At 46.1% G+C, this 16,954-nt stretch overlaps 1 protein-coding gene across 4 annotated transcripts in view; it reads right to left on the bottom strand.

The window, feature by feature from the left end:
* ARMH3 (armadillo like helical domain containing 3) overlaps positions 1-16,954 on the bottom strand; it is a 304,301-nt gene that overhangs the window by 198,555 nt on the left and 88,792 nt on the right. For 2 of the 4 annotated variants that reach the window (XM_066355941.1, XM_066355938.1), the window contains exons 2-4: positions 11,078-11,190; positions 5,926-5,982; positions 5,660-5,806 (exon numbers count right to left, since the gene is read on the bottom strand). In XM_066355941.1, coding sequence (XP_066212038.1) covers positions 5,660-5,806; positions 5,926-5,982; positions 11,078-11,179 — 306 coding nt within the window. In that variant the 5' untranslated portion in view covers positions 11,180-11,190. Of the gene's footprint in view, positions 1-5,659; positions 5,807-5,925; positions 5,983-11,077; positions 11,191-13,935; positions 14,043-16,120; positions 16,177-16,954 lie in introns of those variants that run through there. The other 2 variants (XM_066355939.1, XM_066355940.1) reach the window with 2 other exon arrangements.

Below are 16,954 nucleotides of genomic sequence, written 5' to 3'. Positions count from 1 at the left end.
AGAGTCTTTTTCTTTTCTTTTTTTTTTTTTTTGGTGGCAGAGACAGAGAGAGTCAGAGAGAGGGACAGATAGGGACAGACAGACAAGAAGGGAGAGAGATGAGAAACATCAATTCTTTATTGAGGGTCCTTAGTTGTTCATTGATTGATTTCTCATATGTGCCTTGACCGGGCGACTACACCAGACCGAGTGACCCTTGCTCAAGCCAGTGACCTTGGGCTTAAGCTGGTAAGCCTTGCTCAAACCAGATGAGCCCCCGCTCAAGCTGGCGAACTTGGGGTATCAAACCTGGGTCCTCCGTATCCCAGTCCGACACTCTCTCCACTGTGCCACCGCCTGGTCAGGCGAATCAGTCTTAATATATGCAAAATCCAGAAATCAAAAGAGGAACAGCAACTAAAACTGTTTTCATCCTTTTTTTCTGTTGCTTTTCAACCATCTACTTTTTAAAAAACTGTACTGCAAAGACTAGAAGGTGATATTCAAAAATAAAAGAGTTCTTGAGTTTGTGTCATGGAATTGATGAAACCTTCCATTATTTAAAATTAATTTTAGGCCCTGGCCGGTTGGCTCAGTGGTAGAGCATCGGCCTGACATGCAGGAGTCCCGGGTTCGATTCCTGGCCAGGGCACACAGGAGAAGCGCCCATCTGCTTCTCCACCCCTCCCCCTCTCCTTCCTCTTTGTCTCTCTCTTCCCCTCCTGCAGCCAGGGCTCCATTCGAGCAAGGTTGGCCCCAGGCGCTGGGGATGGAATGGCTCTGGTTGCGGCAGAACAACGCCCCAGATGGGCAGAGTATCACCCCCTGGTTGGATCCCGGTCGGGCGTGTGCAGGAGACTGCCTCCCCGTTTCCAGCTTCAGAAAAATACAAAAAAATAAATAAATAAAAATAAAATTAATTTTAGTGACCCTGGCTGGTGGCTCAGTGGCTAGAGTGTTGGCCTGGCATTTGGATGTCCCGGGTTCAATTTCTGGTCAGGGCACACAGGAGAAGCAACCATCTGCTTCTCTCTCCCTCCCTTTCCTCCTTCTCTCCATCTTCCCCTCTCGCAGTCAGTGTCTCAACTGTTCGAGCACTGGTCCTGGAAGCTGAGGATAGCTTGGATGGTCTGAATTATGTCAGCCTCAGGTGCTAAAAATAGCTCAGTACTTAAAAAAAAAAATAGCTCAGTACTCAAGCATCAGCCCCAGATGGGGTTACCAGTGGATCCCACTTGGGGTGCCTGCAGGAGTCTGACTCACTATCTCCCTTCCTGACACCTAAAAAAAAATCAAAATAAGCTTGACCAGAGCATTGGACTAGGATGCGGAAGGACCCAGGTTCGAGACCCCGAGGTCACCAGCTTGAGCGCAGGCTCAATTGGGCTCAACTGGTTTGAGCAAAGCTCACCAGCTTGGACCCAAAGTCACTGGCTCAAGTAAGGTGTTACTCTGTCTGCTGAAGGCCCCCACAATCAAGGCACATATGAGAAAGCAATCAATGAACAACTAAGGTGTCGCAACGAAAAGCTGATGATTGATGCTTCTCATCTCTCTCCATTCCTGTTTGTCCCTATCTATCCCTCTCTCTGACTGTCACTGTATAAAATATAAAAATTAAAAAAACCTATAAAAAAAGAAAAAAATCAAAAATTAAATTAAATTTAGTATTTACGGCCCTGGCCAGTTGGCTCAGTGGTAGAGCGTCAGCCTGGCGTGCAGAGGTCCCGGGTTCGATTCCCGGCCAGGGCACACAGGAGAAGCGCCCATCTGCTTCTCCATCCCTCCCCCTCTCCTTCCTCTCTGTCTCTCTCTTCCTCTCCCGCAGCCGAGGCTCCATTGGAGCAAAGATGGCCCGGGTGCTGGGGATGGCTCCTTGGCCTCTGCCCCAGGCGCTAGAGTGGCTCTGGTCGCGACAGAGCGACGCCCCAGAGGGGCAGAGCATCGCCCCCTGGTGGGCAGAGCGTCGCCCCCTGGTGGGCATGCCGGGTGGATCCCGGTCGGGCGCATGCGGGAGTCTGTCTGACTGTCTCTCCCCGTTTCCAGCTTCAGAAAAATACAAAAAAAAAAAAATTTAGTATTTACATGATAGTTTATCATTTTTAGTAATTATTTTTAATAACTACAAGTTATTTAAGTCCCTATATAATAACAACCAATTACTTCAAAACTTAAATTCATGCCTGACCTGTGGTGGTACAGTGGATAAAGTGTCGACCTGGAACACTGAGGTCGCCGGTTCAAAATCCTGCACTTGTCTAATCAAGGCACATATGGGAGTTGATGCTCCCTGATCCTCCCCCCTTTCTCTTTCTCTCTCTCTCTCACTCTAAAAAATGAATAAAGAAATAATTTTAAGAAAACATAATCACTAATTTAGAAAACTTAAATTCATTACATTCCACACTATCTATTAATACTAGCTGTGTGAGCCTGAACAAATAACTTTACAGTGCCTCAGTTTTCGCATCTATAGAATGGGAATGACAATAATAGCACCTATCTTATCTGGATGTTGTGAGGTCTATGTAAATTAATACCGTAAAGCAATTAGAATAGTGCCTGGAACTTCCTTAAAGCTCTAATAACAGTACCTGGAACTTTGCTAAAGTTCAGTAAGTATCAGCTATTACAATCATGAGCTATATTTTTATTGGTCATCAAAATGTCAATTTACTTACACTAAACTAAAAAATGTTTACAATTCGTGTATCTACAGTGAACCACCACAACAGGAAGTGTGTGTGTGTATGCATATATATATTTTTTTATTTTTTTAACAGAGACAGAGTCAGAGAGGGGGATAGATAGGGACAGACTGACAGGAATGGAGAGAGATGAGAAGCATCAATCATCAGTTTTTCATTGCGAGACCTTAGTTGTTCATTGACTGCTTTCTCATATGTGCCTTGACCGTGGGCCCTAAGCAGACCGAGCAACCCCTTGCTCGAGCCAGTGCCCTGGGTTCAAGCTGGTGAGCTCCTTTTTTTTTTTGCTCAAACCAGATGAGCCTGTGCTCAAGCTGGTGACCTCGGAGTACCGAACCTGGGTCCTCCGCATCCCAGTCTGACGCTCCATCCATTGTGCCACCGCCTGGTCAGGCTATATATTTTTTTAATTAGAGGAAGTGAAGCAGAGAGACAGACACCTGCATGAATCCTGACCGGGATCCACCCAGCAAGCACAGTAGAGGGCAATGCTCTGGCCATCTGGGGCCATTTGGTTCCACTGCTCAGCCACCAAGCTATTTTAGTGCCTGAGATGAGGCAATGGAGCCATCCTCAGCTCCTGAGGCCTACTCACTCAAACCAAACAAGCCATGGCTGTGGGAGAGTAAGAAAGAGAAAAAGGGGGGGGGGGGGGGAGAAGCAGATGGTCGCCTCTCTTGTGTACCCTGACCATGAATTGAACCTGGGACTTCTACATGCCAGGCCAATGCTCTACCACTGAGCCAACAGACCAGGGCAGGAAGTACAATTTTCAACTTTCAACTTCCAATGAGCCCCTATAACTGTGATGCTCAAAAGATGGAATTTACTGTGCCACAGGTTGAAAGAGCTACAGGATAAACACAGACCTTCTTTGTGGGGCAATATCTCAAGAGGTAATTTCTACATTCTACAGATGAGAATTGGGGTTCACAAAGTGATCTAACTAGTGAGTTAGAAACTTAAACCCAATCAACCAAAATTTCCAATAATAAAAATCCTTTATGATGGCTATCACTGCCCTAAATCTGTCAATTACTGATCTAGATTGGCTACCCTTGGAGCTACCAGACAGTAAATTTTAGAAACTCTGCTGATAATTCTTTCAATAAAAATTGACTTCTAGCCTGACCAGTCAGTGGCACAGTAGATACAGCGTCAGACTGGGACACGGAGGTCCCAAGTTCAAAACCTCAAAGTCGCAGGCTTGAGCACAGGCTCATCCGGCTTGAGTGCAGGCTCACTAGCTTGAGCAGGGGATCACTGGCTTGAGCTTGGGATCATAGACAGGACCCCATGGAAGCTGGCCTGAGCCCAAAGGTCCATTGGCTTCAGCCCAAGGTTGCTGGCTTGAGCAAGAGGTCACTCGCTCTGCTATAGCCCCCCAGTCAAGGCCCAAATGAGAAAGCAATCAATGAACAACTAAGGTGCCGCAACAAAGAATTGATGCTTCTCATCTCTCTCCCTTCCTGTCTGTCTGTCCCCATCTGACTCTGTCTCTGTCAAAAAAATAAATTAAATTAAATTAAAATTGACTTCTAGTGCTAACAGAAATTAGGAAATATTTTAAAATGAACATAAAGTTATAAAATATTCCCTAATTTTTGTAAGCAGTATATTTGCCAGGTACTACTCTACACACTAAGAACAGTGTTGAATGAAACTATCAAAGTCTTTGCTCTCAGGAAGCCTATAATGGTGCTTGCTTCAGCAGCACATATACTAAAATAGGAAGCCTATAATGTATCCCTATGAGCCCAATGGTTGGCATATAATAGTCACCCATAAAATAATTGTTCGATGAATCCTCCACCTGATTCTTAACATTTTCAGAGTTACAGACCCTTTTGAGAATCTGATGAAAGCCCTCTCTCCACAAACACTATGCATATGCACATAAAGTATTACATATAATTTCAGGGAGTCAAGCACCCTCTGACACCTCAGATTGTGAGCTCCTGAACTAGTGAGAAAATACTGGAAAATATGTATTAAGAATCTCCTCTGCCTGACCTGTGGTGGCGCAGTGGATAAAGCATTGACCTGGAAATGCTGAGGTCACCGGTTCGAAACCCTGGGCTTGCCTTGTCAAGGCCCATATGGGAGTTGATGCTTCCAGCTCCTCTCCCCCTCTCTGTTTCTCCTCTCTTTCTCTCTGTCTCTCCCCTTCCTCTCTAAAATGAATTAAAAAAAAAAAAGGCACCTCTTACCTAAGAGTGTGCCTTATTAAAAAAAAAAAACAAAAAAAACTCCTCTGCCCTGGCCGGTTGCTCAGTGGTGGAGCATTGGCCTGGTGTGCAGGAGTTCCAGGTTCAATTCCCAGCCAGGGCACACAGGAGAAGCGCCCATCTGCTTCTCCACCCCTCCCCCTCTCCTTCCTCTCTGTCTCTCTCTTCCCCTCCTGCGGCCAAGGCTCCATTGGAGCAAAGTTGGCCCAGGCACTGAGGATGGTTCCATGGCCTTTGCCTCAGGCACTAGAATGGCTCTCGTCGCAGCAGAGCAATGCCCCAGATGGGCAGAGCATCATCCCCTGGTGGGCATGCCAGGTGGATCCCAGTAGGGCGCATGCGGGAGTCTGTCTGACTGCCTCCCCCTTTCCAACTTCAAAAAAATACAAAAAAAAGACCACAAAAAAAAATACAAAAAAAAAAAGACTCTCCTCTGGTTTTTGCTGTAGACTAAGCCTTGCCTCAGCTGCCTCTCTATCTCTTCCTTTCCTCAACAGTAAGAATTCTGTCAATCTGCCCTGGCACTAGATCAAATTATACAAATGGACAGGATTACTACTGTAACTGTCAACTTGTTTAACCTTGAAGTTGACTAAACAAACATGACATAGATGTTTGATTACTTAGAGAAGAAAAAAGAAAACCTCACATGCAAAGGCAATTCCTGGTTCCTCAGGTCCTAGCAGATGTGATACAACTCCTTTCTCCTCTCTAACAAGACTCCCCAGTCTCCCAGCCTCGTACCTGCAATGCATTGACAACTCGAATCGGATGTTCCTCTCCCAGAGCCTGAATGCAGCGCTGAAATAAGCAATTAATGTTGTCCTTGATCTTCATTAACTCCTCACCATCAAGAGATTCCAGCTTGCCTTCTAGGTACTCTAAATTCACCTACCAAGAAAACAATAAGAGCCTGAGTTCACTTTTAGGGTAGCACCTAAAACGCATGAGAAGGCGTTGCCAGGAAAGCTCGGTTGCCAGGAAAATCCACAGATGCCACCAAGTATTACCTTCATGAGGAAGAGCTCCTCCCAAAATCGAGGACTGCACTTACTGGGGTCCTCTGTCTGAAATGAGAAGATAAGCAGGTTCAATATCCCCAGCTAAACACCACATCTTTAAGAATACATTTGAAAGGGTCACTACACGTAATGTCAAAATTACCTTTCAAAACTGACTTTGAAAATTAACTTTTAAAATCATCTTTCAAAATTAACTTTTAGCTTGGTCATTATAAACTACTGTAATGGGGAACAACAGATTTTTGGGACTTTTTTCCCAAATAGAAGGCATTTTTTCATACTAAACCAAAGTTAAATAATGGCTCAAAGAATCTCCTCAAATCTTTCTCTTCTAGCAAGAAGTGAATCTAATCATCTGAATAAGTTAGTCAAATTATATGTCCCGGCCCTGGCCGGTTGGCTCAGCGGTAGAGCGTAGGCCTGGCATGCGGGGGACCCGGGTTCAATTCCCGGCCAGGGCACATAGGAGAAGCGCCCATTTGCTTCTCCACCGCCCCCCCTCCTTCCTCTCTGTCTCTCTCTTCCCCTCCTGCAGCCAAGGCTCCATTGGAGCAAAGATGGCCCGGGCGCTGGGGATGGCTCCTTGGCCTCTGCCCCAGGCGCTAGAGTGGCTCTGGTCGCAGCAGAGCAACGCCCCGGAGGGGCACAGCATCGCCCCCTGGTGGGCAGAGCATCGCCCCTGGTGGGCGTGCCGGGTGGATCCCAGTCGGGCGCATGCGGGAGTCTGTCTGACTGTCTCTCCCCGTTTCCAGCTTCAGAAAAATACAAAAAAAAAAAAAAAAATTATATGTCCCCATTGCATCTGTACAGTGCTCAGTTTTCTTTTTTTGTTTGTTTGTTTGTTTTTTGTATTTTTCCGAAGTTAGAAGCCAGGAAGCAGTCAGACTCCTGCATGCGCCTGACCGGGATCCACCTGACATGCCCACCAGGGGGCGATGCTCAGCCCATCTGGGGCACTGCTCCATTCTGGCCGGAGCCATTCTAGCACCTGAGGTGGAGGCCATGAGCCATATTTAGCACCGGCAAACTTTGCTCCAATGGAGCCTTGGCTGCGGGAGAAGAGAGAGACAGAGAGGAAGGAGAGGGGGAAGGGTGGAGAAGCAGATAGGTGCTTCTCCTGTGTGCCCTGGCCGGGAATCGAACCTGGGACTTCCACACACCAGGCCAACACTCTACCGCTTAGCCAACTGGCCAGGGCTACAGTGCTCAGTTTTCAAAGCCTATTCACTTACTTGAAATATAATGACCCAGTGAACCAAATATGATAGATATAACCATTATCCTACTTTTAGGAGAAAGGGTCCACAAAGGGAAGTGCAGGAGCCAGAACCTAAATCATCTCAGTAAAACTGCCATGGTTTTCTATTGCTTTTGTGAGTTTGTGGGGTTTTTTTTTTCGGGGGGGGGGGGGGGTTGAGAGAAAGAGAGAGAGAAAAGTAGAGAGAGAAAGTATCAACTCATTGTTCCACTTATTTGTGCCATTGATTACTTCTCATATGTGCCCTGACCAGGGCTGGAACTGGTGCTTTCAGGAAGGAGCCCATGACCCCAAATTGAGCTGGTGACCTCAGGATCAAACTGGTGACCACAGCGCTCCAGGAGGACACTCTATCCACTAAGCCATCCGTCCGGGCAAAATTGCCATGGTTTATTTTTTTTATTCTTTTTTTTAATTGATTGATTGATTTTAGTGAGAGAGGGGATGGGAGAGAGACAGGAACATCAATCTGTTCCTGTATGTGTCCTGGCCGGGAATCAAACTTGCAACTTCAGGATGATGCTCTAATCAACGGTGCTATCTGGTCAGGGCAAAACTGCCATGGTTTTTACAACATCCTGTGTTGACTGCTTCTACTTGCCCTCACATATATAGTTAGTCCGCTGTGCAGTTTTTGTTTTGTTTTGTTTTTTTTACAGAGGCAGAGATAGACAGGGACAGACAGACAGGAACGGAGAGAGATGAGAAGCATCAATCATCAGTTTCTCGTTGCGCGTTGCGACTTCTTAGTTGTTCATTGATTGCTTTCTCACATGTGCCTTGACCGCGGGCCTTCAGCAGACTGAGTAACCCCCCGCTGGAGCCAGCGACCTTGGGTCTAAGCTGGTGAGCTCTTTGGTCAAGCCAGATGAGCCCGCACTCAAGCTGGCGACCTCAGGGTCTTGAACCTGGGTCCTTCCGCATCCCAGTCCGACGCTCTATCCACTGCGCCACCACCTGGTCAGGCCACTGTGCAGTTTTTAATATGCTCTTTCCTTAAATTGGTCCAAAAGATTAGTAAAATAATAGTGCTAAAATCCAAAATTTCTTAGCAATAATTTTCAAATAGAAATTCTAGAAAGTCAGAGACCTCTGGTAAATGAGTGAAATAAAAAAAAAAAAAAAGATAACCCCCACCCCCACTTTATAGGAAAGCGAATGACAAAACTCAGTAGTAGGTCAATTGCCTGCTATCACTTTACCTTAGGTTAACCTTTTTTTTTTTTTTTTTAGCATGTGAGAGAGAGAGGGAGAGAGGTTTGGAGGGAGGGAGAGAGAGAGAGAGAGAGAGAAGCAGCATCAACTCATAGTTGCGCCACTTGACACCTTGCTCAAGCCAGTGACCCCACATTCAAGCCAGTGACTTCAGGGTTTCGAACCTGGGACTTCAGCGTCCCAGGTCGATGTTCAACCCACTACACTACCACCAGTCAGGCATCTTAGGTTGACCTTTTAAAATTACTACCAAGAACTAATGCCTTCAGCCTGACCAGGCAGTGGGGCAGTGGACAGAGCGTCGAACTGGGATGCGGAGGACCCAGGTTCGAGACCCGAGGTCACCAGCTTGAGCGCAGGTTCATCTGGTTTTAGCAAAGCTCACCGGCTTGGATGGATCCAAGGTCACTGGCTTGAGCAAGGAGTTACTCCATCTGCTGAAGGCCCGCGGTCAAGGCACATATGAGAAAGCAATCAATAAACAACTAGGGGGCCCTGGCCGGTTGGCTCAGTGGTAGAGCGTCAGCCTGGCGTGCAGAAGTCCCGGGTTTGATTCCCGGCCAGGGAACACAGGAGAGGCGCCCATCTGCTTCTCCACCCCTCCCCCTCTCCTTCCTCTCTGTCTCTCTCTTCCCCTCCTGCAGCTGAGGCTCCATTGGAGCAAAGATGGCCCCGGGCGCTGGGGATGGCTCCTTGGCCTCTGCCCCAGGCGCTAGAGTGGCTCTGGTCGCAACAGAGCAACGCCCCGGAGGGGCAGAGCATCGCCCCCTGGTGGGCAGAGCCGGTGGATCCCGGTCGGTCGCATGCAGGAGTCTGTCTGTCTCTCCCCGTTTCCAGCTTCAGAAAAAATACAAAAAAAAAAAAGAAAGAAATAAACAACTAGGGTGTCGCAACCAAAAACTGATGATGATTGATGCTTCCCATCTCTCTCCAATCCTATCTGTCTGTCCCTATCTATCCCTCTCTCTGACTCTATGTCTCTGAAAAAAAAAAAAAGAACTAATGCCTTCATTAGCTAAGAACTCCTGTACTAATAAGAAAATAATATACCAGGAATCTCTTCTGGATTTTTAACTGAGGATGACATGGAGAAGCAACATTTCTGGTCTTCTCATAAGGTCTCATTTAGTCTCTTTCTCTCAAGTCCAACTCCACAGGAAAGGTCATACTTTGACCCTCACACTTCTGTAATGTCATTTTGTCATCTATATATGAAACTAGGAATTAATGGAGCTGGCACTTCCCACCTTCAAAGCTCACTCAAGTAGGAATCACATGTATACCAAGTTTACTTAACACAGAAAGAGCCCTAATAGGATCCTAGTATTCACTCATTTTCTCTGTATAACCACCTTTACTGATCGTGGCAATTCTGTATTCATTTTCTGCATATCAAATTTTGTCTCTAAGGCTTTGTCAAGAGTTAGACGTTTTACTTGACTGAATTATTTATCCTGGGCCATGTGTCAAAGTTAAACAAGAAAGAGCTCTAGAGTCAGACACGAGAAATCAAATCACCTTCTAGCTATGTTCCCTAGTTTTCTCAGTTATAACATCTTTTACATGGCCCTCTTGCATCCTTCTTGTCAGACTTAAAGCTAATGTATTTAGTGGTACAACTTAATGCCAGGTACACAGTAGAAGCTCAATGTACAGTCACTCTTTTTAAATATCTATTTTACATGTACTACTTATGACCAGGACTTCAGAGGGCAAATACTCCTTCAAGGAATTTAACTACTCTAATCTTCCCTGACCATGTATACTTTACAACACAGTCTTGGACCATGACCAATCAACAGTTATGAAGACCCAAAGAACTCCAACTGCTAATATTCCTCAGTTAACTCATATAAAGAATAAGATAATTGGCCCTGGACGGTTGGCTCAGGGGTAGAGCGTCGGCCTGGCGTGCGGGGGACCCGGGTTCGATTCCTGGCCAGGGCACATAGGAGAAGCGCCCATTTGCTTCTCCACCCCCACCCCCTCCTTCCTCTCTGTCTCTCTCTTCCCCTCCCACAGCCAAGGCTCCATTGGAGCAAAGATGGCCCGGGCGCTGGGGATGGCTCCTTGGCCTCTGCCCCAGGCGCTAGAGTGGCTCTGGTCGCTGCAGAGCGACGCCCCGGAGGGGCACAGCATCGCCCCTGGTGGGCGTGCCGGGTGGATCCCGGTCGGGCGCATGCAGGAGTCTGTCTGACTGTCTCTCCCCGTTTCCAGCTTCAGAGAAAAAAAAAAAAAAGTAAAAAAAAAAAAAGAATAAGATAATCTAAGCAACTACTTTATCTACTAATAGCTTGAGATGGAACATAATAGAGCATCTTTTTTAAATATCTGAAGTACAGAATTCTAGGGCCAAAAGGAACTTCAAGGGACATCTAGTATAGAAGAGTCTATAAGTCAGACCATAAGGAAGACAAGTCTTACAGATGTTCAGAAAAGAAGCTTCCCCAGCCTTCCTTTCTCTTTTCAACTGTTTTACCCAGCTCAAGGCAAAAATCTGTATTAATTAGCACATGATCATAATTTCTACTAGGAGGGAGCTCATTTTCACCCTTGCTCTCTCTTACACTCTGAAGAACTAGAAGGTAGGAGGCAGATGTGAGGTTTTCATTTTGGAACAAGAAACTAAGGAGTCAAGCCATGCAGAATCAGGGTTTCAGGCCTTACCATGAAGATCTCATCATACATCAGCACCACTTTTTCCTTCAACGGTTTTTTGGAGGCAGAAGATTTCCGGAGTAAACCACCCCGTTTCTCTACCTGTGCCATGGTTAGAAAATCTGTGAAAAGAAAGCCACAGTCAGTACTAGAAATGCTCTCCAAGATTCTAGGACTCAATGGCCCTGGCTGGCTTGCTCAATGGATAGAGCATCAGCCTGGCATGTGGATGTCCCAGGTTCGATCCCCGGTCAGGGGACACCTGAGAAGAGACCATCTGTTTCTCTTCCCCACCCTCTCTCCCTTCTCTCTTTCCCTCTCACAGCCAGTGGCTCGACTGGTTCGAGCATTGGTCCCAGGCACTGAGGATAGCTCGGCTGATCCAAGCATTAGCCTCAGAAGCTGCGGACAGCTCAGTTGATTCGAGCATCAGCCCCAGATGGGGGCTCCCAGGTGGATACCGGTCAGGGCGCATACGGGAGTCCATCTCTCTATCTCCCTTCTCTCACTTAAAAAATAAAATAAAATAGGCCCTGGCCAGTTGGCTCAGCGGTAGAGCGTCGGCCTAGCGTGCGGAGGACCCGGGTTCGATTCCCGGCCAGGGCACCCAGGAGAAGCGCCCATTTGCTTCTCCACCCCTCCGCCGCGCTTTCCTCTCTGTCTCTCTCTTCCCCTCCTGCAGCCAAGGCTCCACTGGAGCAAAGATGGCCCGGGCACTGGGGATGGCTCTGTGGCCTCTGCCCCAGGCGCTAGAGTGGCTCTGGTCGCAACATGGCCACGCCCAGGATGGGCAGAGCATCGCCCCCTGGTAGGCAGAGCGTCGCCCCATGGTGGGCGTGCCGGGTGGATCCCGGTCGGGCGCATGCGGGAGTCTGTCTGTCTCTCCCTGTTTCCAGCTTCAGAAAAACGCAAAAAAAAAAAATAATAAAATAAAATAAAATAAAATAGGCCCTGGCCGGTTGGCTCAGTGGGAGAGCGTCGGCCTGGCGTGCAGGAGTCCCAGGTTCGATTCCCGGCCAGGGCACACAGGAGAGGCGCCCATTTGCTTCTCCACCCCTCCCCCTCTCCTTCCTCTCTGTCTCTCTCTTCCCCTCCCGCAGCGAGGCTCCACTGGAGCAAAGATGGCCCGGGCGCTGGGGATGGCTCTGTGGCCTCTGCCTCAGGCACTAGAATGGCTCTGGACGCAACAGAGCGACGCCCCAGAGGGGCAAAGCATCGCCCCCTGGTGGGCATGCCGGGTGGATCCCGGTCGGGCGCATGCAGGAGTCTGTCTGACTGCCTCCCCATTTCCAGCTTCGGAAAAATGAAAAAAATAAAATAAAATAAAATAAAATAAAATAAAATAAAATAAATACCTCTCAAAGGGAAATTTGGGGGAAAGAAAAACAATAAACAACCATGCTATGCATCTTGTGCATCTGTCCAACACTGCCTCTCTTGACCAGGGAATTTCAAGGTTTAAATCAATACGTGGCCTACAACACAATACATTTTACATCCTTAAAACATGCCAGCCTGCCTGACCTGTGATGGCGCAGTGGATAAAGCGTCGACCTGGAAATGCTGAGGTCGTCGGTTCGAAACCCTGGGCTTGCCTGGTCAAGGCATATATGGGAGTTGATGCTTCTAGCTCCTCCCCCCTTCTCTCTCTCTCTGTCTCTCCTCTCTCTCTCTCTCTCTCTCTCTCTCTGTCTCTCCCTCTCCTCTCTAAAATGAATAAATAAAAAATAAAAATAAATAAAAATTAAAAAAAATAAAAAATAAAAACATGCCAGCCTGACAAGGCAGTGGCACAGTGGATAGAGTGTCAGCCTGGGACACTGAGGACCCAGGTTCAAAACCCCACGGTCGCTGGCTTAAGTGCAGACTCATCCAACTTGAGCACGGGCTCACCAGCTTGAGCACAGGGTCGCAAACTTAAGTGTGGTATCACTGACATGACCCAGTGGTCGCTGGCTTGAGCCCAAAGGTCACTGGCTTGAAGCCCAGGGTCACTAGCTTAAGCCCAAGGTCACTGGCTTGAGCAAGGGTCACTGGCTCAGCTGTATTCCTAAGGTCAAAGCACATATGAGAAAGCAATCCATGAACAACTAAAGTGCAGCAACTAAGTGTTGATGCTTCTCATCTCTCTCCCTTCCTGACTGTCTGGTTCCTGTCTATTCCCCCCCTCACACACACACACACACACACACACACACACACTAAAAAAAAAACAAGTCAGTGGACAAAGCTTGCCCTGGCTGGATAACTCAGTTGGTTGGACAGTCATCCTGATGCACCAAGGTTGCAGGTTTGCTCCCTGGGCATATGTGGGGATCAACCAATGAATGCATAAATAAGTGGAATAACAAATCTATGGGGTTTTTTTCTCTCTCTCCCTTCCTCTCTCTCTGAAATCAATAAATAAGTAAAATTTAAAAACATACCAATGGGCCTTGGCCAAGTGGCTCAATACATAAAGTGTCAACCTGGCACGCCAGAGGTCGTGGGTTCAACCCCCAGTCAGGGCATGTACAAGAAGTAATAGATGAGTACACAACTAAATGGAACAACTACGTGAAACAAATTCATGCTTCTCTCTCTTTCTCTCACTCTCCCTTCCTCTCTCTCAAATCAATGGAAAAATAAGGGGGAAAAAAAACATGCCAGGCCTGGCCTGTGGTGGCACAGTGGATAAAGCATCACCCTGGAATGCTGAAGTTGCTGGTTTGAAACCCTAGGCTTGCTTGGTCAAGGCACATATGGGTGGTGATGCTTCCTGCTCCTCCCTCTTCTCTCTCCCTTCTCTCTCTCTCTCTCTATCTCTTTCTTCTCTTTAAAATGAAAAAAATAAAATATTTTAAAAAAAACAAACATGTCAGCCTAACCAGGTGGTGGTGCAGTGGAGAGCGTCGGACTGGGACATGGAGGACCCAGGTTCGAAACCCCAACGTCACCAGCTTGAGCAAGGGGTCACTTGGTCTGCTGTAGACCCCAAGTCAAGGCATATGAGAAAGCAAATCAATGAGAAACTAATGTGCCATAATGAAGAATTGATGCTTCTCATCTCCCTCCCTTCTGGTCTGTCTGTCCCTATCTGTCCTCTGTCCCTCTCTCTGTCTCTCTGGTTCTGTCACAAAAAAACAAAACAAAATTGTCAGTGGACAAGGCTTAAAGTAGATCCAAAACCAAGCAGAAGAGTGTAACAAGCTCCATCTGTAATAAATCTGGCCTTATACTTGAGGTTGATGGAAGGAAGGCTGCAAAGCACACACTCCCCCAGAATGATGGTGAAGTTAAATTTCAAGTATTGATTGAGCTTAGGGCCATTAAGACAGGAAGTGTGCTGCAGACTGATGTGCTCCATTGGTTTCCCCAAAGTAAGAAGGTTCTCGTCACTGCAAAGTACTTGGCCTTCACTACTGCCTCATAAATCACAATGCACTTGACTGTCTTCAAAAATTCTTCTGGAAAGAGACCTAAGGAAGAAAAGTCCAGTTAAAGGCCAAAAATTAAACTTAATTTCAAAATACTGTAACTGAACAATATACTCCTTTTAAACTTAATTATATATATGTGTGTGTGTATGTATGTGCATATAGTGTATTTATGCATGTATATGTAACGCTTCAGCAGCCTGACCAGGCAGTGGCACAGTGGATAGATCGTCAAACTGGGATGCAGAGGACCCAGGTTTGAAATCCCGAGGTCACCAGCTTGAGCACAGGTTCACCAGCTTGAGCATGGGGCCGCTTGCTTGAGCATGGGATCATAGACATGACCCTGGCTTGAGCATGGCATGCATCATAGACATGACCCCATCGTCACTGGCTTGTGCCCAAAGGTAGCTGGCTTGAAGCCTAAAGTCAAAGGCGTGAGTCCAAGGTGGCTGACTTGAGCAAGGGGTCACTTGCTCTGCTATAGCCCCCGTCAAGGCACATATGAGAAAGCAGTCAATGAACAACTAAGAAGCTTCAATGAAGAATTGGTGCTTCTCATCTCTCTCCCTTCCTGTCTGTCTGTCCCTATCTATCTCTCTGTCGCTACCACACACACACACATACAAAAAAAACAAAAACAAAACACCACTATTGCAGATCAAATCTCAATGTATTTTTCAATTCTATATAAAAACAGTTCCATGAATCATGCCCAAATCCCCATCTTACTTAAAGGAATTCTCAATTAAAAAAAAATTTATTATATTGATTTTAGAGAGAGAGAGAGAAGAAGAGAGAGAGAGACTGGAACATCGATCTGCTCCTGTACATGCCTGACCCAGATCGAACTGGCAACCTCTACACTTCAGGACTATGCTCCAACCAACTGAGCTATCTGGCCAGGGCAAGGAATTCTCAATTTTTTTAAGTGAGAGTTTGAAATCCCACAGGTCTCTACTGTGGGTCTGCACATATTCCCCTCACTTCTCAGATTCTTTCCATCTGGAAGAGACCAAATTCCTATCTCTTTCTTAAATTCTAGGGGCTCTAGTTATAAAACCAATGACAAGTATGGGGTGTTAGCAAGGAGCCTGATATTTACTTCCAGACGAACCCAAAGCAATAGAATAAAATTAATTTTGTTCAATGACTTTTGGAAAATATGCACTATCTTTTAAATCAAAATAAAAATTTTGCCTTATCTGTGGTGGTGCAGTGGATAAAGCATCAACCTGGAATGCTGAGGTTATTGGTTTGAAGCCCTGGACTTGCCCACTCAAGGCACATATGATAAGCAACACTCCCACTCCTCCTCTACTCCCTTTCTTTTCTTTCTCTCTCTCTCTCTCTCCTCTGTCTAAATATCAACAAATAAAATCTTTAAAAAAATTTTTTTAATTTTTTTTAAAAATAAAACTTTTGTTTAAAGAACAGATGCACAAAATAGCATAAAAGACTATCTCTTGGATATTATCTTTCTCTAATACATAAAGCCAACAAGGAGACTCTCCTTTGAACAAAAGAGAAAATTTCGCCTGACCAGGCATCGGAGTAGGATGCAGACGACCCAGGTTCCAGACCACGAGGTTGCCAGCTTGAGCGCAGGCTCATCTGGTTTGAGCAAAAAACTCACCAGCTTGGACCCAAGGTGGCTGGCTCGAGCAAGGGGTTACTCGGTCAGCTGAAGGCCTGCAGTCAAGGCACATATGAGAAAGCAATCAGTGAACAACTAAGGTGTCTCAACAAAAAACTGATGATTGATGCTTCTAATCTCTCTTCGTTCCTGTCTGTCTATCCCTATCTATCCCTCTTTCTCTCTCTCTGTCCCTGTTAAAAAATAAATAAATAAACAAAAAAAGAAAAAAAAGACAATTTCCCCAACTAGATATTAGATATCTTTAGCAAAGGGAATACATTTTATACTTTTTCTACAAGCTTATGGTTCATGGTAAATGCAGTGTATACTCGTCACTGATTAATTTTGCAATGGGGGACATGGGTACTAGAGCTGACCTTAAGTTTTAGTAAGATCTATCTTTATTGAGGCCACACTAAGCCCTCAAACTCCATTACAATCCAGAGAAAACTGAAGAGAAAAATAACAACAAAGAGAAGATTCTTGTGGGCAATTTATGCTCTACTGATCATGGCTCTGCCTTAAAACATGAAAGACAGCCTCTGTTCAAAACATTCCTGTGTCTTTTAAATAGGCTGTCAAGAAGAAGATGCCCTTATAAGGGAGAAAACAAATTGGAAATCAAGAGGATCCTATTAAAATAAATCAAAAGCAATGCAATTCTAGGCTTAGTGGGTATAGATCTCTCATGGACTCCGCTTCAACCAGTTGATTAGCAGGAATAGCAGGAACCATGAGTTCCTGGATGTGAAAAGCACATGTTTACAAACACCCATCTCTGAGGATTTATAATTGGGTTACAGCTAATCAATGTTTACTCCAAATCTAATA

Source organism: Saccopteryx leptura, chromosome 13 (assembly GCF_036850995.1).
Source record: "Saccopteryx leptura isolate mSacLep1 chromosome 13, mSacLep1_pri_phased_curated, whole genome shotgun sequence".
Taxonomy (NCBI): domain Eukaryota; kingdom Metazoa; phylum Chordata; class Mammalia; order Chiroptera; family Emballonuridae; genus Saccopteryx; species Saccopteryx leptura.
Note: the sequence above shows the minus strand (reverse complement) of the source record. Positions and strands in the feature narration are given on the sequence as shown.